General features: G+C 42.0%; 1 protein-coding gene across 1 annotated transcript in view; it reads right to left on the reverse strand.

The window, feature by feature from the left end:
• Positions 1–295: 295 nt before the first annotated feature.
• Positions 296–26,907, reverse strand: part of LOC149305638 (zinc finger transcription factor Trps1) — a 104,099-nt gene continuing 77,487 nt past the window's right edge. The window contains exons 5-6 of the mRNA XM_089477475.1: positions 4,229–4,351; positions 296–1,357 (exon numbers count right to left, since the gene is read on the reverse strand). Of these exons, the coding sequence (XP_089333601.1) occupies positions 296–1,357; positions 4,229–4,351 (1,185 nt within the window). The remainder of the gene's footprint in view (positions 1,358–4,228; positions 4,352–26,907) is intronic.

Here is a 26,907-nt window from a genome sequence, read left to right on the forward strand (position 1 = left end):
CCGAAGTGTACTTAGCATTCAATTAAATATGTTATTCTAGATACCTATGTATACCGCACATGTTGTACTGGTCCTTATATTTAATCCATCCACTATCGAAGTCATGGCACAATTGAGATACTGCTTGTCCCTTTGGTTCTCAAAGGGCTAATCGCAATTAACGAGTCTTCAATGGACAAAATAAAAAAACCATGCTTCATGATGTGCATTACAAGCCCTGATAGGAAATTACAAGCTACTGAATTTCTATTCAGACAACCTAGTTCTATTTGAATTTGTGCTAAGTGCTAAAGTTTCATTCTTTAGTTTTTCCATTCTTTTCCGCTTGTGCAATGTTCTTATGTAGGCCTCTCTGGATATGAGTTGTAAAGTCGTACTTGTCCGTGCAAAGATGTTGGCATATACTACATTGAAAAGGTCCATTTTCACCATGGCAACTCATATGTAGTGCATACATAACTTCGTCCAGAAAGACAATGCCACAGTGCACACATTTTGTTGAAAGTTCATCTTGAGTACTTCTATCCGTTTTCTCTACTTTTGCTACAGTCAATGGACCGTCATCCTTTGCACTCGCTGGTGACTTCGCCTTTTCTTTAGAGGCTCCGTTTGAGGCTGATCCAGGCCTGGAATGCTTCATTGCCAAATCTAGAGGAATGTCATTATCTGATCCAACTGCGGAATATTGAGCAGGCAGATTAAAGGTGGGATAAGGCACATAGTTTGGGCAGGGACTGGGTAGGCCAGGCACGTGACTCAAGTAGTGCGGATTCCCAGGAACCGAAAGCTTATATTTACTCCAGAATCTAAGCCAGTCAGCTTCACTCTGGAAGTCATTGTGAACAAATGGAAGGCCAAACAGTGGGTATTGATATTTTTCAATCGGGCTTCCCGGAGGAGAGTAATTAGGATGCTTTATGGGCCTCATGTATTTTTCGATTGGGCTACCTCTTTCTGAACTTCCTTTGCTATCAGACACAGATGAGCTATTTCCCGGCTCTCCACCGCTTTCCTGAGGGCTTTTAATCTGAATGTGCAAAGGTTGCATCCGTTTGTGAATATCCATAGTTTGGCTGACTATTATTGTCTGCTGAGCAGAATGGCTTTTAGTCAATGAAGCTTGAGGCTCATACTTATTTATACCGAGTTGTTGAGTTTCTCTCGTATGACCTTCCATTGAATGGTCCTCTGACCTTCTCTCCAAAGGACTTCCATTAGCTTGTTCTTCACCGCTCCCTCTTTGAAGTTTATTTAACTGTTCCGATTGCAGTGCTTCTGGGTTAAGGCGCTTCCTTGTTCGTCTCCTAATAATCTGCTCACCATTGTTCTGCTTAATTATGTTTAAAGGTCTGGGAGTCTGTGTAAGAGATAACACACAAATAGCACATGAACGAAGGTTATCTACATTTAATGACAATATGCATTTCAGGATCAAAAACGTTATACAAATTATTAGTGCTGATGAAATACACTAAATTAGCGTTAGTCTTCGATAGGAGAAAAAAAAAGAACCATAAGAGTAAATCTTTTGTTCTGCTGGTAACAGCCTTGTTAATATTTAATAATCGGATTAACCGGCTACACTGCTGGGCATCTGTAGTTACATTTGCAAGAATGGATTTTTTTTTAAACACATGATGAAATCATTACACTTTGAGTCTCAATCTACAAATGTTTCACCTCTTTTACCATGAATAAGTGATTTTCATTTTCGGCTCTGCTCATTAACATGAACCTGGCAGCGTTAAGACATTAGCCCTGTATGGTATAATGTGTGCCTGCCATTAAAGCTTCTTTACCTTAACGCCATTATTTTTAATAGAATATTTGTGTTTATACAGCTAACCAGCTCTTCTCAAAAACAAAACCAAAAAAACACATATAGCTTAACTGTCATTATACATATAAATATATAAATACATAAACAGCATCACAATTGCTTTATACAGCTACTGCATGAGAACATGAGCACACCATGTCTAGATACCGGTCTGTTGTTTTCATGTGACCAAAAAGTTGATATTTTGTCACCAAACATTTAACCATTGATTGATTTCTGGCAATCAATTTAAATATATATATATATTAAACAATAGAATGGCTTAATCATTGGACACTCTGACTAATGAATGTGTATGTAAGAACTGACTTCATTAGCATTGCCATAAAGCATCAGACCAGCTTTGTGTTTCAGCAGACGATGTAACACAAAATATTGCATGACTGGCAACAATGGCAACCTCCGAGATAAAACTTGTATTTCTGCAATGCTAGCATATATTACTATTTATATCTATTAAATGCAGTGTGTATGTGTATATATATATATATATATATATATATATATATATATATATATATATACTGCATTTAATGCTGAAGGAGAAACATTTTTTCCATGGCACTTCCCCTTTAAATTACCCTTCTAATTAAACTATTAATTAATATATCTGTGCTGCATAATTTTATAAGCATCTTTCCACCTGTTATGCCATACACCAGGGACTTAAATAACATAAGCTCCAGTTTTAGCTTACTGTTCTGGAATCTTTGACTCCAGAAGACCCATTCCAAGTGGTTTCTTGTGTATTGGATGGGACTGGGGGGGGGGGTAACTATTTATTACTTTTATTAACTAATTTGATACACAAGGTAGCAACGGGGTGATCCATCAGTTTTAAACAAAATCAATTCTAGTATGAAAGGCAAAATAGGGTATATATATATATTGTATTAATAATTTACCGTATTTGCTCGATTATAAGACGACCCTGATTATAAGACGACCCCCCAAAATCTGAATATTAACTTAGGAAAAAAGAAAAAGCCTGAATATAAGACGACCCTAAAGGAAAAAAGTTTTACCAGTAAATGTTAATTCATGTAAACTATTTTTTTTAATAAAAGCTATGATTGAGAAAAATATTTTTTTGGTTTTTATTTCTTGTATTTTCCAGCCTGTCCCCCAGTTACGCACATCTGCCCCCAGGCTTGCCACACCAATATGGCACTGTGGCCCATGATATGCCTTTTAACCCTCTATATGCCACTGTGCCCCATGGTATGCCTTTTGACCCCCTATATGCCACTCTGCCTCCAGAAATGCCTTATACCCCTATATCCCATTCTGGCATTTAGGGGGTTAAAATGCATATTATGGGGCAGAGTGGCATATAGGGAGGTATAAGGCATTTCAGGAGGCAGAGTGGCATTAAGGGAGTTAAAAGGCATTGTATAGAGCACTCTGCCTCCAGAAATGCCTTATACCCCTATATGCCACTCTGGCATTTAGGGGGTTAAAAGGCATATTATGGGGCAGAGTGGCATATAGGGAGGTATAAGGCATTTCAGGAGGCAGAGTGCTCTATTAAATGCCCCCTTAACGCCACTCCAGAAATGCCCTACGCCCCCATTTAACTAACACACACACACACACTCTCTCCCCCCCTCCCCTCTCCTCTCCTCTCCTCTCCTCTCTCCTCTCTCCCCTCTCTCCCCTCTCAGCCCTCTCTTACCGGTGCTTCCAGCCGGGGCAGCGGGTTGACGTCGCCTTCTGCTGCAGCCGGAAGGAGGTGGAGTTGGCAGCGGGGGTTTGCATGCGTCCGTCGCGTATACTTTCCCCGGCTGTCAGAGATCAGAGATCTCTGACAGTCGGGGAAGGTCTACGCGACGGACGCAGACAACCCCCGCTGCTAGCCACACCTCCTTCCGGCTGCAGCGGACGTTGTCTACGCGGATCGCGTAGACGTCAACCCGCTGCCCCGGCAATACAGCAGGAAGCACCGGTAAGTGTGTATGATGGGGGGGGGGGGGTGAGACAGGAGGATCCAGGTCCCCTGCAGCGGTGCGGGGGATCTGGATCTTAGTCTCCTAATCAGACTCTATTTGAGGTCTGATTAGAAGACGACCCCGATTAGAAGACGAGGGGTATTTTTCAGAGCATTTGCTCTGAAAAAAACCTCGTCTTATAATCGAGCAAATACGGTATATGTAATTAATGTATATTTATATGTATAATATATATATATGTGTATATATATATATATATATATATATATATATATATATATAATTTTTGTCCTTTTACTGGAAATGTAAATTATTTTATATACCATTACACTAAATATTCAATAAGAATTCTATTGTAAGAAATAGTATGGCGAATAAATTAAAATCAGTCCAAGAAATATAATGACATTTTAGCTGTAGTTTTGTTTATTCTTCCTACCGAGTGAAGTTTCTGGTAAAGGCCACACGCATTGCAGACGTAGCCACCATTTGCATTCTTTCGCCAAAGTGATGTTTTTGTGGTGAGGCAATTGGCACAGAAAACACCAGATCCTCTTCGTCTCTGAAACATGAAGAAAGAAAAATATACATCAAACAAAAGTTACAGAAACAAAATTGTGGCTCAATGGATAAAAAGACAAGAACATTTAATGGACATAACGTATTCAATGTATTATTTTTATTTTATCAGCCTATGTAGCAGAACCTTTTTAAAAATGATTATAGCTGGGTTAATCCAAGAGGCAGTGGAGTTTTTATCTGAAGAAGAGACCTCTCAAGTCTCAAAGGTGTCTATGATATCGTGATAGCCCAATAAAAGTTTCCAGTAAAAGCAATTACCTATTATACATGTTTTATTTTTACATTTAAATGAAGAAATGTATACATATTACCTACAATGTTTAAACATTTATGGACCTTGTGCAGAAGAATGCATAGAATGTAATGCAGATTGAAACAAATGAAAAAGTCTATATATTTCAACACAAACAAGATTAAAATACATTAATTAATTAAAGATTACGTTTACCAAAAGAAGAGTTCTGAATGAAACTCCATTCTAAAATATTAAGCAATATCACTTTATTACGCAGAAAATTACCAACACTTGAACTTGCAAAATCTTGGTTAACTCCAATTTAACCAATTTATTTCACTTAGATCTGTACTGTAGGGGGGCGTGGCCGACCGTCGGAGATGATGGCCGCTTAAGTGGAGAGCTCCGCCGCGGCCCTGACTTGCCCTAGCAATCTATAGCCATCCCGCGCCATGGGACGCAATAAAAAGATGCCGGAAGACGCAGAGACCCCACGGGGTAAAACCAAGTCGACCTCTGCCTCGCTACGGGAATATTTCCAGACGCCGCGCGACCTCGCCACGCGGCCCTCTGAAGGCCTTGACGCACCGTCGCCTGAAAGCACGGCGGGCACTGAGGACAGCAGGCTGAGCGGTGGTGCTGACACTCCAGTGGACCCTACGGGTCAGGAGACGATTCTCCGTTTATTTTCCTCGGCCCCCTGGAAGGCTGATTTTGCCACTCTCATTGCGGAGCTGAAGCTTACAGTGAAGGAGGAGGTGGCATCGCTCAAGGCCGACTTACTTGGCCTGGAGAAGCGGATCGACTCCCAGGAACGTGAGACCTCCCGCTTATCTACCAACATTTCCCAGGTGGCGAGGATAGCGACGCAACACACCCTCTATCTGGCGGATTATCGGAGGCGCCTGGAGGACTTGGATAACAGAGGTCGGCGACATAACATCAGGGTTCGCGGCCTCCCTGAGGTAGGCCCCCAGATGGAGGAAGATGTGTTTCATGTGCTCACTACCCTCTTCAATTCACTGCTCGATCGGCCCCACGACACCGCGATCCCTATGGATAGGGCTCACAGGGCTTTGCGCCCTCGTGGCCCGGCATCGGCCGCGCCGCGGGATGTTATTTGCCACGTGGTGGACTATAGGCTGAAGGAGGCCATCATGCGGAAGGCGCGGGAGGTGGGCACCTGGCAGTTCGACGGCCATAACGTATCCTTTTATCATGACCTCTCCGACCTTACCTTGCGCACTCGGCGTATACTTCGCCCGCTTACGAGCGAGCTCCAACGACGCGGGTACCGTTACAGCTGGGGCTATCCTTTCAGCCTGAATGTCCGGACCAACAATGGAGTTGTGACGCTGCGTTACCACCATGAGCTTCCCGAGTTCTTGGAGGAGCTTGGCCTGGAGGATCTCCATGTCGACGATTGGGGGCTGCCGGACCTGCACTTACCTGGCCGTCCCTCGGAGCGTTTGCCTCGTCGCCGTCGCCGCGAGCTTTCCAGACTCCGAGGCCCTCCGGGACAACGAGATCTGTCTTCTGCCCCTCCGGGCCCTGGAACCACCTCGGGGGCCTTCGTGCGCGAGGAGTAACGGGTGACCGGCGCCGTGAGTGCACCCTTGTGACAGTGACTTTGGCCCCGTTTCTTGGTTTTTTCCCCTTTTTTTTTGGCCCTACGGATTGACATTTCGGGACAATGTTTGCCCTTTTTTTTTTTTTTTTTTTTCTTTCTTTTACTTTTTTAGGCATCCCACGATACGTGTTGCAATGTATGTGTTTTTTTATTTTAATTTATTTTTCTGTACACGTGTTTTTCTGCATTCCTGGGTCTCCCCACGCTGGGACCCGCTGTGGGCCTCGTGGTGGTGCTGCATTTCGCGCCGTTTCCTTGCTGTGGTCGCCTTACGTATGCCACGGCTCTTGCCGTTTTGGTTCGTTGTCATGGCCCGCCTTCGGGCTTTTTGCACTTTACACTCTTGTACACATGGGTTATGGGCAGTCCGGGGGGGGGTTGCGGGTGGTTTTGGGGTGGGGGGGTTGTTTTGGGGGGTTGGGGTTTTTTTTTTTTTGTTTGTTTTTTTTTTTATTAACACTACATTTGTCTTCCTCATTTGCTCTCGCATCCCCCTCTGGCCGGGGTACCACTGTTACGCTATACATTTTCTGCTGGTTGTGGGGCCGGCTTGTTGTAAGGCTGCTTTTCGTCTTACTGATAATTTGCTTACTGCCTTACTTCCCTGCCGGCGTACTTACGTTTTGTCACATGTCTACACACATTTTTATTATTTTCTTTTGCCCCACGCTGGCCTGTTCTGCCTTGCTGGCCCTATGTTTACGCACTTACATTTACACATTTTATTGGGGGGTTGGGAGGGGGTTGTTTTGGGGGGGGTTTCTTTTCTTTTTTCACGTTCATGGGACCTTTGGTCGCCTTTGCTCCCGTTTTCTACACCACATGTGTGGTTGCCTCTTTCCTCCTGGGGAGAGAGGGACGGTGGAGAGTGCATTCAGTGATTATTGTCCCCCACACCCCCCTCCCCCTTTATTTTATTTTTTTGTTTGTTTTGTTTGTTTGTTTGTTTGTTTGTTTTTTGTTTTTTTTTTGTTTTTGTTTTTTTTTGTTGTTTTTTGTTGGTTTTTTTTGTTTTTTTTTTGTCCCCCCTTTTCCTGCCTCTCCTCCCTCTCTCTCTGCTCCTGTGAAGCAATTCTCTGGTCATCCGTTTGGTCGGTTAGGTGATTCGCCATGAGGCCTCGCCTCCTGTTCTATGTTCATTTACCTTGTTACCTGGGTTGTGTCCTATCTCTTGCCAGTAAATACTACTGTGTCATGTGCTGTTCACGTTGTGTTATTTTGTTTTTGTTTCTTCATCTCCCTATGCGGGATCTAATTCTCGCTCGGCAGGTTATGGGTGGCGGCGGGATCCCCCTGCTCATTGTTCTTTTGACTCCTTCGGTCCTCTCTTGGGCGGTTGGTACTTCCCCCCTGCATCGGGAGTGTCCCATACTATTGGGGTGGTCGCGGTCGCTATCCTACATTCCGTGGGGTGGCCCGTTTCCTGCCCGGTACTCACTCCGAGTGTTGTCTGTTCTTTTCCCCCGTTTCTCCCCTTCCCCTCTCCTTGTAACCTTCGTCGTCCCCCCCCCTTTTTTTTTTTTTTCTTTCTTTTTTTTTTTTTTCCTTTTTCCTTTTCTCTCTTTTCCCTTTCTCTCTCTCTTCTTCCCGTTATTCTCTCTCTATTTTATACTGCCCTCCTCTATGGCTCCTGTGCAGGCGCAGCGCCCCCCTTGTGTACGTCGTGCCCTTACTGTCATCTCCTATAACGTGAAGGGCCTTAACGTTCCAGAAAAACGCTCGCATTTGTTGCGGGATCTGAAATACCATAGGGCTTCTGTTGTCTATCTTCAGGAGACTCACTTTCGGTCGCCCAATGCACCTACCTTACTTAATGCCCATTATCCGATGGGGTTTTTCAGTAATTACGAGGGGTCTAAATCTAGAGGCGTCGCGGTTCTTTTTGATAAACACACGCCATTTCTCGAGAAGGCTCATATATCTGACCCTAATGGTCGGTTTCTTTTTGTCAAGGGCACTATCGCGGATTCTGTTTATACTTTTGCTAATGTGTATCTCCCTAATAGGCAGCAACACCGTTGCCTTTCCAAGATTCTGCGTCTATTACGCTCCTTCCAAGAGGGTCTCTTGATCCTGGGCGGCGATTTCAATGTGGCTCTTGAACCCAGATTGGATACTTCCGAAGGGCACTCCTGCACTCCCCCGCATGTCTCCCACAAAATGAAGGCTCTGCTTCATGATCTTCAGCTTGTAGATTGTTGGAGAGCGCTTCACCCATGCGATAGGGACTACAGTTTTTTTTCCGTACTACCATCTCCCCAAATTGCCGTACTACCATCTCCCCAAATTGCTGTCTGCCCGTTATGGTCTGATTACCTGGTCGGATCATGCTCCGTTGATCTTGTCTCTGTCCTCAGCGCTGACCCGACCTGCGGCGACGACGTGGCGCCTTAACGAATCACTTTTTACGGACCCGACAGTACAGACTGACACGCGTTCCCTCCTGACTGACTATTTCGCGGAAAACGCTACCCCGGACGTATCCCCTCTTACTGTGTGGGAGGCTCATAAATGCGTGGTGCGCGGTCATTTAATAAAGGTCGGATCTGAGCGCAAGAAAGCTGCTGAGTCGGCCCTGGGGAGGCTCTACCGCGACATTGCGACTTTGGAACAGGCCCATAAAGATTCTCTTACTGATGAGGCCTTCCAGCAATTGGTTCTTTTGCGAAGGGACCTCTCTTCGTTGTTGGTCTCTAAAGCACGCCGCTCTTTTCTGAAGCTGAGGGCCCTTTATTATGAACACGGGGATAAACCGGGTAAATATTTGGCTAGAGCCCTGAAAGCTCGCTGCCGGCCATGTTATGTCCCTAAGATACGTTCGGCAGACGGTTCCCACCGCAGGCTTCCCAATGAGATTATGTCCGCCTTTAAGGACTATTATTCTAATCTCTACAATCTGTCTGGTTCCCGTTCGTCTGCTGATCAGGCTGCCCGGTCTGATACGATACGTGCTTATCTTTCTAGAACGCTGAGGAGGAAGTTGTCGGCGGAACAGGCGGATAGTATAGAAGCCCCTATCACTATAGCTGAACTGGGGGTGGCGGTTAAGGCGTCCAAGCTTGGGAAGTGTCCTGGCCCAGACGGGCTCCCTTTGCTTTATTACCGGAAGCTGTTAGATGTCCTGGGGCCACAGATGGTGTGCTCCTTTAATTCTATCTTGGAGGGGAGGGATATTCATCCGCACACCTTGATGGCTAACATCTCCCTGATCCCCAAAGAGGGCAAGGATTTGGAACAATGCAGTAGTTTCCGCCCCATTTCCCTGCTTAACGCAGACCTCAAATTGTTTTCCAAAATTTTGGCCACGCGTATGCAACGGTTTATCCCGTGCCTGGTCCATCCTGATCAGACGGGTTTCACGCCGGGACGCGAATCCCGAGATAGTACGCTTAGGGCGGTGAATTTAATGCATTACGCGCTCTCCTCCAGGACTGAAACCATCCTCCTGTCAACAGATGCTGAAAAAGCCTTTGACAGGTTGGATTGGTCCTTTATGTTTGCGGTCTTGGATCATATGGGTTTTGGTCCGAATATGCAGCGCTGGGTCTCCTCCCTTTATTCCCGTCCCTCGGCCCGGGTGCGCGTTAATGGAGTGTTAACTGACTCCTTCTCTATCACGAATGGGACCAGGCAGGGCTGTCCGCTCTCCCCCTTACTGTTTATTCTTTCTTTGGAACCTTTCATGGAGTCCGTCCGGCAGAACGGGGATATTCGGGGCCTATTAGTTGGTAACGTCATGCACAAGGTCCTGGGTTACGCCGATGACTTACTATTTGTTATCACGCAGCCGCGGCTCACGCTCCCGGTTATCCTCCGTGAGTTCAGGGACTACAGGGACTTGGCTAATCTCAAAATTAATACTTCGAAATCTGAGATCCTGAATCTTAATGTGGCTACGCATGACGCTCTGCATTTGCGTTCGAGCTTCCCCTTCAAATGGTGTGGGGAGAAGCTGAGGTATTTGGGGGTCTGGCTTACGCGAGACCTGTCGGAGCTTTATCGCCATAATTTCCCTCCCTTGTTGTCTACTATTCAGAAGGACCTCGACGCATGGTCCCCTCAACATATTTCATGGTTTGGGAGGATTAACACGCTCAAAATGACTATCCTGCCTAAGCTTTTGTTTTTGTTCCAGTCTCTCCCGATAGAGATCCCCCGGGCCTTTTTCGCTTCGGTACGTTCCATGTTTCATATGGTCTCGCGGGCGCCCTCGAATCCAGTTTGCGATCTTGTGCAGGCCTAAGTTGGGTGGAGGCGCGGGTCTGCCGGACCCCCGCCTGTACTTTCAGGCTTGCCACCTCTTGCGGGCCCTGGAGTGGTCCCACCGTCCTGCACACAAGTTGTGGGTTGACATTGAGGCCCAGGCAATTTCTGTGCCCCTGCATCATCTCCTGTGGTTGCCGCGCCATCATTCCCGAGCTTTTGCCCGCGCCCACCCATTTGTGAAGGCTACGCTTCTCACGCTGCACTCGCTGCATTTATCACACTCTCTGACGACGTATCCCTCACCCCTGACGCCCATTAGAAATAATCCTGACTTCCCGCAGGGACAGGCTGCTGGCCCTTTTTTGTCTACCACGTTGACGGATAGGGCTCCTATTTCCGACTCCTTACTTGATGGCAGGTTGAGGACATTGGATACGATTATACCGGGCAGGTTGCCCTCCACTCTCGATAAATTTCACTACTGTCAATTGCTGAGTTTCTTCACTAAATCGGCTCGCAAACATACCATGACGCGTGCTTTTACTAATTTCGAGCTCCTATGCACTGGCTCCTCCCTCCCTCCGCATGGTGTTTCGTTGTTATATCAACTTCTTTTACGGACGCAACTCACTGTCCCGCTACGCTTTCAAGGCTTCTGGGAGCAGCTACTGCAAGTCTCTCTAAGCCCGAATGACTGGGACAAGATTTTTCTCCTTACCCATAAGAGCTCACGTAGTACTAAGTTGCAAGAAACCTCGTATAAGCTCCTGACCCGTTGGTATGGGTCCCCTGATGTTCTCCATGCTGCCTTCCCGGATGTGCCTGACACGTGTTGGAGGTGTGGCTCCGCGGTGGGGACAATTTTTCATTTATGGTGGGAGTGCCCGAGGATTGTTCCATTTTGGCGTCAGATCCATTCGCTTTTGCCCCGGTTCACGGACCGTCAGGTACCGTTTTCGCCAGCCTTTTTCCTTTTGCATCATACTGACCAATCGGTCTCTAGCTATAGGAAGTCGATAGTGCCTCACCTTCTAAACGCAGCGAAAGCCTTAATCCCGCTTCACTGGATGGATCCTCTGCCACCTTCGTTTCGGGAGTGGGTCCTGAAGGTGGAACATATTAGGTCTCTGGAGGAGTTGGCCATGTCCTCTGATGATCAAAGTGAGAGGTATCGGAAGACGTGGTATTATTGGCTGGCATATGTTGGGAGCTCCGACGTTCGAGCCCTGTTGCAGGAGTGAGGGGTCGTTTCCGGGGTGGGGCGTTGTGCTGGTTTCTGGGAGCACCCCCTCCCCCCCTAACCCCTTTTTTTTTTTTTTTTTGCTTCTTCTTTTTCTCTTTTTCTCTCTTCTCTCTCTCCTTCATGTCTACCTTCTCGTCTCCCTTTTGTGTGCCATCCTTCCCCGTGTCCTTCCCTTGTTTTGTCAGGGATGTTATATCTCTGCGCCCCCTCGCTTTCCTACATATTGTCCTATTTTGATTGGCCCCTGCGGCCCTCTATTCGGCCTATTGGGCGGATGTATGCTGCCACGATTTCTGTTGCCCATGTACGCGTATATTGCCTTACTTTTGGTATGTCAATGTGGTATGCAATGTGTTATATTTCCTGCATTATTTCTGCCGCTGTGAGTGCCCTGTGTTCGGCGATGCTGGCCCACTGCGTTGGGCTTTATTTATGCCTGTGCTCTGTGGACTTGTGGACCCCTCTCCCCCTCCCTTTTTTCTTTTGTCTTCCCTTCCCACTCATCTCCTGTTCTGTTGTTCTGATAAAACAATAAACATATATTTACAAAAAAAAAATAAAAAAAAAAAGATCTGTACTGTAGAATATGAGTTTGTTGCCAGAAAGAATACAATGCTTATAACTGTGCTAGGATAACATTTAAATAAAAGGCTTTTTGCAGACATAATTTTGGTCCGATGACTTTCTTTGGCATTCAATTGGCATTTGATTCATCAAGTGTTTCACAAGCTACTACTTAAAACCTGGCGAGCTGCCAGTTCACTATAGGGGAATGTTTCCATCCAGACGCAAGTGCCATAAAAGTCCTACTTAGCAAAGCTGCCTATGAGCCAGTGTTGACCAATACATACAATGGTGGTATTAAAAGTGGTGCTCCTTAAAACCTTCTTGGGTTGATAGGGGAAAAGCAGATGGAGAAGACTCATTCCAGACTCATTACCGAATTAAGGTACCCTGTCCCCAATGGAACAGAGGAGGATTTGTGACTTACGCATCGCCAATGCGGGGGGGGGGATGTGTATGAAATGCTCACATGACTCCATCCCAAAAGTGGACATTTTGGGGTATATGGGGGCACAATGGGGTGCAACAAGTAGTTCACACTCATCTGGAAAGCATTCTCAAGTAATAAAGAATTTCCTTAAAACTATTAAATATGAGAAAAATAGTGAATAGGATTCCAGACCTCTAATTAAATACTACTCAATTCTATAATAATAATCAATAAAAATGCCAAAAATCCGGTTTTCTAATCTGTGTTCTTTAATATTTGTTCCTAAAATCAGTACAATATTTGAACAGATTAACAAACCCATGTACCATGATTTAACTAGCACAGCGTGGAAATTCATCGTAGATTCATTGGTCAGGAACATTCCCCACTTAGGAAGAACCCTTCGGAGTGATTTAAAGGCCAAAAGACCATTAATTAAACATAGCCCTTTCACAGTTCCGCATGAGCTTAACGTTTTAAGACAATAGGCATGGTGAGAACACAATAGCTTTGTACGTTTAAAATATATCTGCCAGAGGCAACAATATGTAGAGAGAAAATATGAACCATGATAAAATAATTCCATAGACTAGAGTCATACTATTTGTTACACTTGCACATTCCTAGACATTTCCTGAACTACAAGTTAAAAAGGACCCTGTCGTGATAAAAAATAAATATTTATTTTTCTCATGCTCTGAATTAAAAGGGAATTATACATTTATGTCTATTATGGGGGTCTCTGAGTGATTACCAGAAATAGTGGATGGGGCCATCATATATATGCGAGTTTTCTACGCCACGATAAAAGCTCCTGTCGAGCCCTATTTTCATGTTCCACGTTAAATGCGTGCTGTAGTACGTTTGCGTGGACTCCAATGTATTTTACTGCTTGTGAATCGGAGAATGTATTATTTAATTATGAGAGTTAAAGAATAACACTTCTGTCTCATTGAAGCCCTCCCCCTGGCTGCCTCTACTGCAGAAGGAAGCATTTGTAGGTATACTTCTTGCACATGCTCAGTAGCAACGGGAGCTCGACTTCCTGGGTTCAGTAAAGGTGGTCTGGGGAGGGCTTAAATCAGACAGAAGTCTAATTTTCTAACTCAATAATGAAATGTATGTAAGCACCAATCTGCACGCAGTAAGACACTTAGGAGTCCATGGAAAAAGGAATACAATAAGTTACCCGAGAGAAAATCTACCAGGTTTTCTCTCTTAACCATTGCGGGGGCTCCAGGTAACCTATACTGGGAAGTTCCAAGATACAGATATATACCGCTTTACCTTTTTTTTAATGAAAAGAGCATTTTATTATGCAAATCTGTAACAAATACATCAAATTCCTCACCAGACTGTTTAAATGACTAGCTTTTTCCCATAAAGATAAAATGATATTTGACTTTTCTTCTAAATGACTCATTTCCTTAAGTGCGTGAGAAAATGAAATACAGATCAGTCTTCTCTTCTCTTTTCTGTTTGGTCGTATTACCAAATGAGCATAATATTAGTAGTTGTCACAGTAATACATAACAAGACATATTTTTATTGGTTTTCTTTTGTAACGAGCAAATGTTCCGCAATCTAATTTTATGGATCTATTTTTTTTTTCCCCCCCTTTATGTTCTTTTAAAGAAATTCCATCTCGTTTTCCCATTGCCTTTTATCAAAAGACGCTTGTCCCAGAGTAAAACGTACTGGCATAGAGGACATTTCATGCCATGCACGATGGCAGCCGTGAAACAGGTTTTTCGCACCCTGCTGACCTATTGATGCCAAGTACAGCAGCTCCAAGAAAGCTTGTTTTGCCTTTTTTTTCTGCAGAAAAACGCTCCTTTGAAAGAAAAAAAAACAACTGCTGTGTCATAAAATATTTGTGTTTCTAATTATTTGTGCTGATTTTATTTTTTTTTCTCAAATGAAAGCGACTTAAAAGGAGATACTCTATCAAACCCAGTTAATGGACACGCACACTACTAGCACACAAATCACATGAGCTACTGCCTTTGGGTGCATTCAAAGTGAACAATGGGTCGAGATGGGCATTTTGCCATTAGGGAAAGGCCTTTTTCTGCACTTCAATAGAAAACATACTGAGACGTGACAATGAAAGGCGGAAAAAAAAGAAGAGGAGATTGTGTGACTATGGGACGTTAACCCTCTGAAGGTTGGAGAAAGCACGGAGCACCCAAATTATTATCCTTTTATCAGTTAAACAAAAAAATGTAAAATATTTCACTTATTTAAAAGTACTACTGTTATTAGTTTACGTTAGCACCCAGGCAAAATGTGCTGAAATGCCCCCGCCATGTAAAGGAATGGATTAAAAGCATGAAAAACAATAAAAAGTGTATTAATTAGTTTCATAAGTTAGTAACACGTGCAGTTTTAACCAATACTTACATAAATGAGAACTTTGTATGTTGTTACAATGAAGCTTGTGTCATTGACAAAAGACAACCATGACAACCGCGGTGTTCTACGTATATTTGTCTATATCGTAATCACGATAGTTTCGTTCAGTTTAAAGGGTTAATCCACTTTTGGCTTATAAAACTTATAGTTGTGAGCGATAATAACGCAGAAAAATTCCAATAAAAAGGAACCTTACAAAAATGGTTTAATGCTGCAGTCGTTGCCAACGTTAGGCCACACCGAAAGTTACGGTAGATAAGCTATTATTTAATCAAATGCAGCTTACGCGGGCATATTAGTCTCACTCCCGCTGACAACTTGAATTAAAATATTTTACTTTAAAATAAAAAACACCGACTGCTACAATCGCTACACAACATCTGGTTGCAATTTTTCATATGTACAACAATGATTTTCCCGATTTATAAAGATGTATATTCAGCTTTGGCATAAGGGGAAAATATCACATATAAACATTTTTTTTTCTGGTTGTCAACCTTACGATTAATTTTCATGTTCCTAATGGTTAAATCAAGGATCTCTTATAAAAAGGATAGCCAAACCTCCTCCAGACCCCACGTATTCAAGGAGTGAGCCTGGCTAGTCATGTTACGAGGTATTAGCCACGTTAACACACAGCTCAGAGATCACTTGATGTATGTCTGGCTAAATGGTAGGAGGACCTATGTCCGGCGCTGTGTTCTGACCTCCGGTGGCAGGTTCTGAGTGGGGGCAGCAGCACCTGTTTGGTGAACAGCTCCACTGCGGTTATTCAATGGGTCTCTCGGGGAGATGAGAGATTCCTTTATAACCTTTATTCCGTTATAGCCCGATATTTGCACTACAGAGGTCTGTGTCTAGTCGGTAATACCTCTGTTCTACTCTTACGCTGTGCTGCGGGGCTGAACGAGCTGCTCTCGGCTAGGCCTATGGGAAGTGACCCTGATAAGTACACGACTGCCTATGTTGTAAATAATTGAGAGCTTCTCAACCGTATTTGTCTCCAACACTTCAGCATGGTGGGAGGGATATTGAAGGAGGAGAACTGATCTAATACTACTGCACGGAAGGTGTCTCCAAGAGGTAGCTCGCAAGTAGCTCACACGCCATGTCTAGAGAACAGGTGGATGGTTGGCCCATGACTCCAAGCTAAGACTTACGTTACATGGTATCGTTGTGATGGTTTTGATACATATTCTACTTGCCCTCGGGTTGAATGGTGCAAGTCCTCCCCTGATTGGATATTTCAGCATGTTTTCTTTCTTTTACAAGAACAAAGTGTGAGCGGGAATAGAAATTCATATATTTCAGGTACATACGAATGTGTGGTTAAGAGAAACTATATATCAACAAAGAAATAGTGTAAAAACGAAACTAGAAACGTCTTCCATTTCTCAAGAGACTTGATGAAGATACACAGCGGAGCGGAGTAAAATGTATTCTTTCTGAAGATTTCTGCGGCACTTGCTACCTTGGATGTTATTCTATGCTCTTTGTGCTTTTTTTTCAAGGCCGGAAAAAGAGATTTATCTATATTTAATGTCTGAGGATAAAACTTTTTGCGGGGTGTTCTCGCTTTAAATCTCACATTTATCAGAGTTACTTTCAAAATAGTTTTCTTTTTTTTATCGTAAATTCTCATTCAACTTCCCATATAACGTTATACTGTAACGTTGAACGTTTATAAGTTCCAGGTATTTTAAGGCTAATTGATGACCATCAATTTATTATTCCACTTTAGCTTCAACATGCGGAACCTATATTTTATCAGAGAGCAATCTTACATGTAAAATATAATAGCAAATAAGTGCCGTTTGGCCTGTTTAATCTGCATCTCTCTATCTGCTGTAAAGCCTCACATATGTTTGTCCTTGACCCTATCTTCTCCTTATTCCCATCACATACATGCTTCTATCTCCTCATTGTATTAATGGCTAGCACTTTTGCTGGAAGGCTATCCCAGTCATCCACCAACTTCAACTCCCGTCTGTCCTTGCAAAAATGTTATATTGTTCGTTAGCTGAACTATTGGTATGTATCATCAGACAATCAAACATGACCACGTTTGTGCCTCACAGGTAGCCTGGAAATCAACATAGCTTAAGCCCATAGGACAGTTTGAAGCCCCGATTCTAACCCTTGCCATGAAGCTCTCCTAAACGTCTAACCGTGATCTGTTTTTACTGTCTCATGTAGCCTCTCCAGCGTAGAAGGTATATGAAACTAATTTGTAAGTGCAGTTCCAAAGCTACAGAACACCTGTCCTCCTCCACACGCAGAAGTTCACTCCAACCACTAAGAAGCCAACTGGCGGCAGTAAATCACTTCCACTGAAATTAATGGGAGCGCTTTCTGAACATGAGCTCGTTAGACCTCCTGGAAGGCAAGGAAATGGTGCAAATTCATAGGGGAAGGAGGTTCTGATGAATCCCTCCATGTGTTTTGAACCAAAAATGATAATTTAAAGAGAACACTTGGCTATTATATGCATTGAGGTGCATATAATAGCTGGATTGTCCAATTAAAGCCCGGGGGTGGTGAAGAGCACAGGCATAATTTAAACACTTAATGTAACGTATATTGTGCGCATATGTGTGAAACACACATAATAAGATGGCTCGTAACATGAAATTTCTTAAAGTATCGTGATCTTTAAGAACTATTGTGTACTATAGCACCTATTGCGCTCATATATTTAGTATACTTAATATGAATATGGGTATAGACCAGAGAAATGTGTGTCACAAATGTTGCTTCACAGTGGGGGCACATGGTCTGAGTGTAATCATTTACAAACAAAAAAAAGTTTATTGTCAATTTAAATCATTACCCGGGGTAAGAAAACACTGCAGACTGCTAATCCCTTCCTTTAGATCATGTTGGTACTCATTAAGGATATATTCCAGTCTTACAATCAAAGCCTCCATAATGAGTATGTCAGCTATGTTAATTTGGGAACTTTAATACCAGAAACTTTAATAAGAGAATAATCAAAGTTACTATAAGTATTAATAATTAGTTATGTACTATTAAACTCTAATTGATGCATGACTGCTCCAGCAACTGGAAGTAAATGAATTAATTGCTTGTCTAGCAAGTACCGGCCACTGGGGTCTTAAACCGGAGAAAGAGTCTCTTTATCATATGTGCGTCTCTGCGGCGACATTTCTTTTTTTTCCGCTTAGCAGCGCATTGTGGAAATGTTACAAAGGAAAAAGTAAATTGATTTTCCTTATTTATACTAAACAATTCACCCGTGTATTATCTCTTGTCTTCAAGTATGTGCTGGGTGTAGAATACTAAGTATAATACTTTATAGCAGCCAAATGCCCTTAAAATATTAAATAGCAAAGGTGAAACCCAAGAGTATAAATTGTTCTTGTAATGACCTACCTTGTCATCGGGATATCTGTGGCAAAGGGAGAGGTCAGACAGAGAAGTTGGTGGGGCAAGATACAGAAGTGGATGGATCGGAAGGATGTCCACCTGGCCACCTTATCTAAGAAGAGCAACCTCCAAGTACCTTCAGAGCATCATGAAGGTGGTCAAGTGGCAGCTGCAATGGGGGGGTCTGAGCTGCAACAGCACCAGCTTCCATTGAATTTACAGCTCCCTGGGCCAGTCAGGGCAGATCAAAGGATCTTCCCAACTGGCCCTTGACCCCACTGCCCGCAAACCCCATTACTCATGTCTATAAAAGGCCACTTTGCCCAGTTTTTTTGGAGTTTGCACATGTACATTTGGTGGCTGTTATGCAAACATGCATAAACCCGAGAGGAACAGAAGTCTCACTGTATGAAGTCTGCCGGCACGTTTTCATTAAAACATTGCAATACAGTAATACTAGAATTGTTTCGGTTTGGTCTCCTTGACACAAATGTAGATTTTTTTCTCATGTCAACAAAACCTTTTAAAATCTAGGGTTAAACATAATAATCAGTGTTTTTATAACTTCATACTCTCCTTGTCTGAGGTTTAACTAGCATGCTTTTTTAAAACATTTAACAAGTAAGACCTATAAAGCCATACAACTCTTTGGTATCCTTGCAGATAAATTCTAACTTTCCTCTCCCGATTTTAGAGATATATTTGTGACAGTGCCAACAATGACAAAGTTCAATTTAACAAAACCAGCGGGTGCTTCAAAGTCTGTTTGCTTAGGTAAAATGCTGTTGGCACACACTTATAATCAATTCCATATAAAACGAGGGAGCTGCAAATTTTTTTAGGGATATTTGTGACTCCACCTTGCTTCAAACCGATATAATAAACCAGACCACGCTTCACTTCTTTATTTGTGATCATATTCAAAGTGATACATGACCGGTGCCCCAGGACTCCTACAGCCCCACGCGTTTCGCACTTTAATCATAGGCAGTATTTACAAAGTTACAACTTATATGTTCTCTGCAAAAACACACAGCATCTAACTTCATAGTTAGACCAGCATAAATTAGACCCGGACATGCCTGACAGGCACTGATAAATGCATAGAGATATTTTTAAACATAACATAAATGTCTATTTTTGTAGCATTCGAGTCACTTTGTGCAAATGAGGCAAAAGAAATCCACGAATGTGTTAGTCTCTCTTTCATTTTATTATTATTTGAGAAATATCCTACTTTTTTAAATAATTTGAAATGCTTAACTTGAGATTGTAGAGGGAAATTATTACAAAAGATAATAATTTGATATGAGTCATATTATTTGTAAATCAGTTAATCCAATGAAAAAGTAAAAAAATATATATATTAATATTAATATTGTGGCAGGGGAAATAAGATTTTGCTAATCCTTTTGTCTAATGGGACTACCAGGGCACAAAATAAATAAACGAATAAATTTGAAATGTTACAATTTTACTGCTTCAGATAACGATTACTTTCCCAAAGATACATTTCTTTCCCTACGCTTTAATACAACGCTACTTCATCAGGTGGAAATACCCAAATTGTCAAAATACAGCATATTTAATCCAGTATAGTATATTTTAGTGCAATCCCCATGGACACATTTAGGGTGGTCCCATTTCATTTCAGTTATTGAGTGACTCAACCAGGGCCGGCCCAAGGCAAAATGCCGCCTGGGGCGAATTTTAAAATGCCGCCCCCCCCCCTTATTTACCCTTCCTCGCCGCCCCCCCATTATCTACCCTTCCCCCCCCCTTGTACTTACCTTTCAGCAGTCCTGCGGCGAGTCTCCCTGTTCGGTCTCGGTGCCGGCTATGAGGAAATCTTCCGGCACTCAGCATTACAAGCCGGCCCCGAGACCGAACAGGGAGACTCGCCGCAGAGGAGAGAGAGAGAGGCGCCGAGCGGGTACTGACAGCTTGGTAAGCGAAAACCACTCGGCGCCCCTCTCTCTCTCTTTCGCTTTTAAAAAAAAAAAGGGGCTTGGGGCGGCAGAGTGCCGCCCCTTCAAAAGTGCCACCTGGAGCGGTTGCCCCACACGGCTCCATTGTCGGGCCGGCCCTGGACTCAACACTGAGAGACTCTGAGTTTAGCATGAATTAAGCATGGTGTGGTAGAACCCCAGTGTTTGTGAATTCAGCTTTATCCAGTCAAACTCAATGGAGGAAACATTTGTATTCTTCATATTTTCTTCACATACCAATTAGAGACACAACCTTGTTGCTTGGTCAGTATTTTTTTACGTTCATTGCTGTTATGACATGGTTATCTGCACATAAGTAGCTGGCTTAAGGGGGCAACAAGAGAACTGTGATGTGGATAAGCGACCCTCTAAACTTCCTTCATTAAATTCTCATGCACTTTGAAATTACATGAGATCAAGTACCTCCCAACATTTCAATGGCCAAAGAGACTCTGTTGTATTAGGGAGTGTAGGTAGAGGTGTATCATTTAACTTCTAAACCCAGTTCTTGCCTTTTCTTTATGCATTATTGAGATATTTACGGTTGTGGCACATTACGAGCTCCTAGAAAAGAGTCCCAAAAATCTTTTTCAGTCCCAATGAGGAGCCATCCCTCCAGAAGCGAGACACTCAGGAAGTATACTAAGTTATAGACGTGTTGGCCCCATGCACACAGAAGTACAGAAACCTATGACATTCTAACCAACAACATTCTAACACAACAAAGGCATGGTGCATTGTTGGTACCTAATGACAGATCCACTTTGCATGACTAAAAATAAACCTGGGAACCGACAGCATAGAAAATATACGGAGGAAACTTGTTACAAATCAGGATCAATAAATGAAAAAAACTAAATATCACGGTCAACAAATTCACACTTTCCAGATCATTTGGAAATCATGAAGTACAGCTTATCCTGACAGCCGAAGAGCCATTTTATTTTTACTAAAACGCTATCTAGTTAGACATCTGGCTTCACACTAAAATATTCTGATATATTTTGAAGTTCCCTATTAATTGTGCAATGTGTCATCTGTAACATCCAATAAGGGATGAGATATCCTGCGTTACCATATGACTGAAACAAATGAGCCCTGTACATTCTAAAAATAGGCAAAGCCAGGATTATCGACAGAATCTCATCAACAAAACAGGGTCAAACAAACTCACACCTGGATTCATGTCTGGCAATCGCAGAGAAGCAAACAAGTGGAAATCATCCCGAAAATATCCAGAATGCAGAAGGATTTAAGAATAATCCCCATCCTCTCCCATAATACAAACACACGCTTATGGAAACATATATACCGGAGTATGACATTTTCCAAAGAATGAAAGAGAAATAATAGTGAATTATAAATTCAATTATATTTTTAGAATAGTGTTAGTAAATGGTGTTGTGTTATTATACTTGTGAGAATCAGTGTTCATACGTCTGTATATATGTGTATGTAATAAAGTGAAAATAGAATTACAGCAACCTCCTGTGCAGAGAGACCCAACTGGGATACTGGGAAGCAGAGCTTTACCCAGAGACACCAAGTCAACCCCATAAAGTCCCCAGATATGCACAAAGTTCTCTCTGCATGCCTAATCTGGAAGCCAATCTCACAAATGTAGCTCTTTAGTATAGACCACTCTCTTTAGGACCCAAGAATATTTGGAAATGTGAACAGAATGAGATGAAAATGTGTACAAAATAGGTAAATAAATGTCTCCCTCTTCTAAATTCTTTACTTAATGTCCTTTTTATCAATAGGACATAAAGTCTAAGCATGCTTCTCACCACACCCTTTAAAATAAAGTGATCCCTCAATGTTGGCAGGTAGGTATAAATCTGATACAGAGGAAAAAATATATCTTACAATACATACTTGTGCTAGCAATTTGTCTAATAGAAAAATGATTCAGATAGGAGGCCCTTTAAATTGCATGGATATCACATAATTATCGGATTAATTCAGGAATTCCAGCACAGATACTGTATACAATATGACAGATTGATCTTTGTGATGGCTTGTAACCAGAATCCATCATTTCATCAAGCTAAATGCACTATAATTTTGCTTTCCTACCTCGAATGAACTATTTTGTTAAGTGCTTTATCACTGCAATCAAAAGCAAAATACTAAGCAATGATGTTTTTGAAAGAGCACACGCTAACAATCTAAGACTGCAAGATGATTACTTGACTAAGTTATATTTCTAATTACATTCTGAGATTAAACTGGCTACAAACCAAAAAAAGGATTAAGTCAGTGTTCTCCAAATTAAGTCTTCAAGAACACCCAACAAACTGTTCCGGCAAACAAGAAGAGTCTTTTTCTACTGGTCTTCCTTGTTAAAGTATCTATGTAAGTATATAAAATGTAATAGTGGCGTAAAAAAATATGTTATCGATTGTGCCTTCTGTGGCTTCATGTTAAATGTTTAGAAGTATAGAAGTTTAGAAGTGTTAGGGGTATATAGTTGAAGGCTGGGTTAATTTTTGACCTTCTCAATGTTGGCCTCCAATCTCAAGCCCAAGCACAAGACTCTACACCCGTAGATCTACTAGGGAACCCTCTGAGTATGGCAGCTGAATGCAGGCCTTTGGAAAGCCATTTTAATCTCTGGGTGGTGATGGCGGGGGATATATGTCAGACTGCTCTCCATCAAGATCCCCCTTTTCTCCTCCCAGTCATAGTTTGTCTTCTTCAGTTTGACCCTTTCTTGGTCTTATCTCACAATGAGACCACAATTATAATTTCACGCAGGTTTATTATGTATAAATAATTATTTCATTATTCTGTATCATCTCTGAAAGTTAAGACAATGCCAGCGATTAACAAACAATAAAAAAATGTTAAGAAGGTTAAATGTAAAGCAACAAAGGTGTCACTCCCGCAGCTATTAATAGATATTACCATGTGTTAGTGGTAAGGTGAGGTTTTTGAAACAGTTTTTTTTTTTATACTACTTTTCCCCTTTAGGGCAGCTTTTAAATGATATGCATCATTCAGAGCATGAGAATCTGTCAAAATGACTAAGAAGGTGATTGATTAAAACTAACTTGTCTTTTATTCTAAAAGATAATTTTAGGTTTCATGTGTTTCAAGGTAAATATAGTATAACCTCCATCTGATGTGTTTTAAACTAAGGATATGTGGGAAAGGTTTAAACCACAGTAGCTCCATATGGTAGAAAGAACCAACATTAAATGTGCTTACCAAACACCACTATTCAGATTATTCTATAAAGCGTTCTTACTCCGACAAATGTGCAATACATGGGAAAAAAAGAGACAGGTATCATCTAACTTGGTTAATGCTCTAGGCGCGTACTCATATTCATTTTTGAAATCAGCATACCAAGTGGCCCTGATAATATCTCTAATGTCTGATAAACTCTAGGCTGACTAGATTCCCCCTTTAAGTAGTAGCACACAAGGAGATGTACAATACCAGGATAAATTCAAATCACTGGTGACCTACAAGATTAACCTACAAGAGTTAAAAGATCCATCTGGTCAATATATGGAATTTTGATTCTTTATAAAGATTTGTCTTCATTAACAATCTGTTCTAATACTCGTCCTGATGGAATATGTAACACAAGTCAATGAGTATGCTTGTTATCTTTCATTGAAGTATCAATTTAATATATGATACATCAGAGGCTCAAACGTCATGTGACTAAAGCATGAATTCACCGGACCTGGACTGCGTGATCATGAGTCTCTCGCGCTTACACAGATATTGGAAAACCCTGAGAACTCATAGGATCGTTCATCGGTCCGAGAGACAAATTTGTTCTTCAAAATGGCCAACATCTTGTTGTTTAGCGGGAAAAATCCTGAAAATTAAATTATCACTACCACGCCAGTATATGATGAAAAACTTTGAAGGAGAATCCACCAAGAACACGGGTAGTAAGTTCAACGCTACTGAAATACAGGTCAACTGAGCTCTGTGCCACTGTAGCCAAACACCTTCAGGTTGTACATAATATTGAAGACCACTTATAATGGTAACATAGACCCAGTAACACTCAGTGAGTAAATGTCATAGGCATGTAACATGTAGCATGTAAACAGTCGATCTTTCTTAACTTTTATTAGAACTGAACTAAGAAGACAATTTCTACTTCAGCTTCCTCACATAAATATCCTGGTCAGAAGTGTCTGTCCACTTGAGATTTAAAATAATGGCAGCATCCCAGTGTACAGAAAGAGAAACCAACCTATATATTAGCTTGGGACTAATAGAGTTATTATTTCGGCAATGTCATACTTTTGATTTAATGGAGACAGATTTGAAAATAATTTCATTATAACAGTGATTGCCGCTACCAGGGGGGCAGTATGCTGAATAAATAATCAGTTATAATGCACATTTTGGTTTTCTTCTTTAGTATCAAACTAATGAAATGTGATTTCGGTTTGACAGCAGAATAAATGTTTCCGAATTGCTCGTTTAATAGTTTTTCTAAAATATTGCACACATTAAATCAGTACTTCAGTTCTGTACTGACGAGCTAGAGGACGGAAAGCCAGGCAACATGATGCAATTAAAATATGTGAATCTCTTCAAAGCATCCTCAAATAAATGAAACCTTTTGGGCAGCGTTATTAGCGCTGTTTATCAAATGTATGAACAGGACTCTTGCACCAATTAGTGTGACATTTTGCTTACCCATTTACTGTACAACTCACTAATGATACTCCTTTCATTTGTGGTGCACAACGGAATAGACAGCATGCTAATCCGCTCGAGACAGCTCGAGGAAGAGAAATAAAAAACACAGATGAACAGAATGTTAAAAAGTAAAAAAAACACTATTACTGATGACATGGAGCGTTAATTAGATACTTTGTAAGCGTACCTATGATTAAGCGATTTGCTGGGAGCGAAGCGCATTAGGTGCCATCATTTTGTCTCCTGTCATCCTCGTTCATGTGATGATAATATATATATGTATATAAATATATATATATATATATATATATATAAATAGCTATTTTTGGGGGGTTTTTTAACTGTTCCCTCAATCAATGTCTAGTGCTGCTGAGTGTCTCTTTACTTCTACAACCATTTTCCTGTGGATATTGTGTACTTACACATTACCATATAGCTTAATTGTCAAAGTTAAAGGGTTGGAACATGAGAAAGATCACCCACTTTGCTATAATTTTGGATTCTGGAATGGTTATTTATACCACAAATAAATATTTTTCTTTGAATGTTAAGTATCGTATATGTTTGGATGCTGGTAGTGAATGTAGCAAGGTCCTGGCATGATATGGTTGGCCACAACGTCCTTGCACAGCTTGGCTTCTACGTACAGGCCTGACAATGTGCTGGGTTTAATTAAGAATTGTTCCCTTCTCCATTTGTGTGACAGTCAATGGCCAAGGAGGAATCTTGAGACTGACCAAAATATGCCCCTCATTTAACTTTTTAGAATAGGGAGACCCGTCATTCACGCCTTATCCCCAGCTTGGCGAAACAGTTTCTGTATCTGCCTTCTCTGTGTTCGCGTTCTGGGGCTTTAGTATTTGTGGGACATATACATTAACCCCTTCAGGACCGGCGTTGGCAAACTGCGTCTTCCCTTGAAGACCGCAGTTTTTTTTAAAAAAATATTTAAATTCCGTGCTCGTGATTCGCTGCAAAGCGATCACGTGCACGGAATTGAGGGGGAGTGGCTTCTACGGATCGCTGGGGACACCCAGCGGTCAGTAGCAGCCGCCCCTCGCGATCCCGGCGTGCATAGCAACGCTGGATCGCGCATCATCTATGGCGTACCTAGTACGTCCCGGTCTGCCGGTGACCTTTGACCCGGAAGTACCAGGTACGTCCTGGTCTTGAAGAGGTTAAAGGAGGCAGAGTCACCTATGTGTATTATTGGGCTAGTTGTGAAACGTCGCAGAACAAAAATACCAATTAAATATATATATATATATATGTACAACACTGCAGCATATGCATGATACATAAGAAGAAGTCAGGAATTAAAACCAGCCACACAGGACCAAATACTAATATTTCTCCACATGAAACTAGACGATGAGGGATTTCAACAGCAGCGAATGGACCTTGTTATATGCTGTTAAAATTCACTTTTTCTTTGTTTATGTTTCTCTAGCCTGCCCTTAGTCACAGTGCAGCAGAGCCTGCCACAATTAAACTGCAGGCAACCCGCTGTCCTAAAGATTACCATTCTACAGGAAAACTACAGTTAAGGGTAGATATATGTTCCTTGTACGTGACAAAAAATACATTGTAACATTAAAAAAACAGATTTAATAGTTTCCAGTCCAGAAAGCATGTACTGGTTTTCAATTCTAATTCCTCTGGAGTCAGAGCTGGATTTCAGATTTGGCAAAGTAAAAATACATAGCAGAATGTCTAATATCTCACCACAGGTATGTCAAGCAGATATTAAGTCGAGGC

Source organism: Sceloporus occidentalis, unplaced genomic scaffold (genome assembly GCF_023333645.1).
Source record: "Sceloporus occidentalis isolate IW3139 unplaced genomic scaffold, rSceOcc1.0.p SCAF_11, whole genome shotgun sequence".
Taxonomy (NCBI): Eukaryota; Metazoa; Chordata; class Lepidosauria; order Squamata; family Phrynosomatidae; genus Sceloporus; species Sceloporus occidentalis.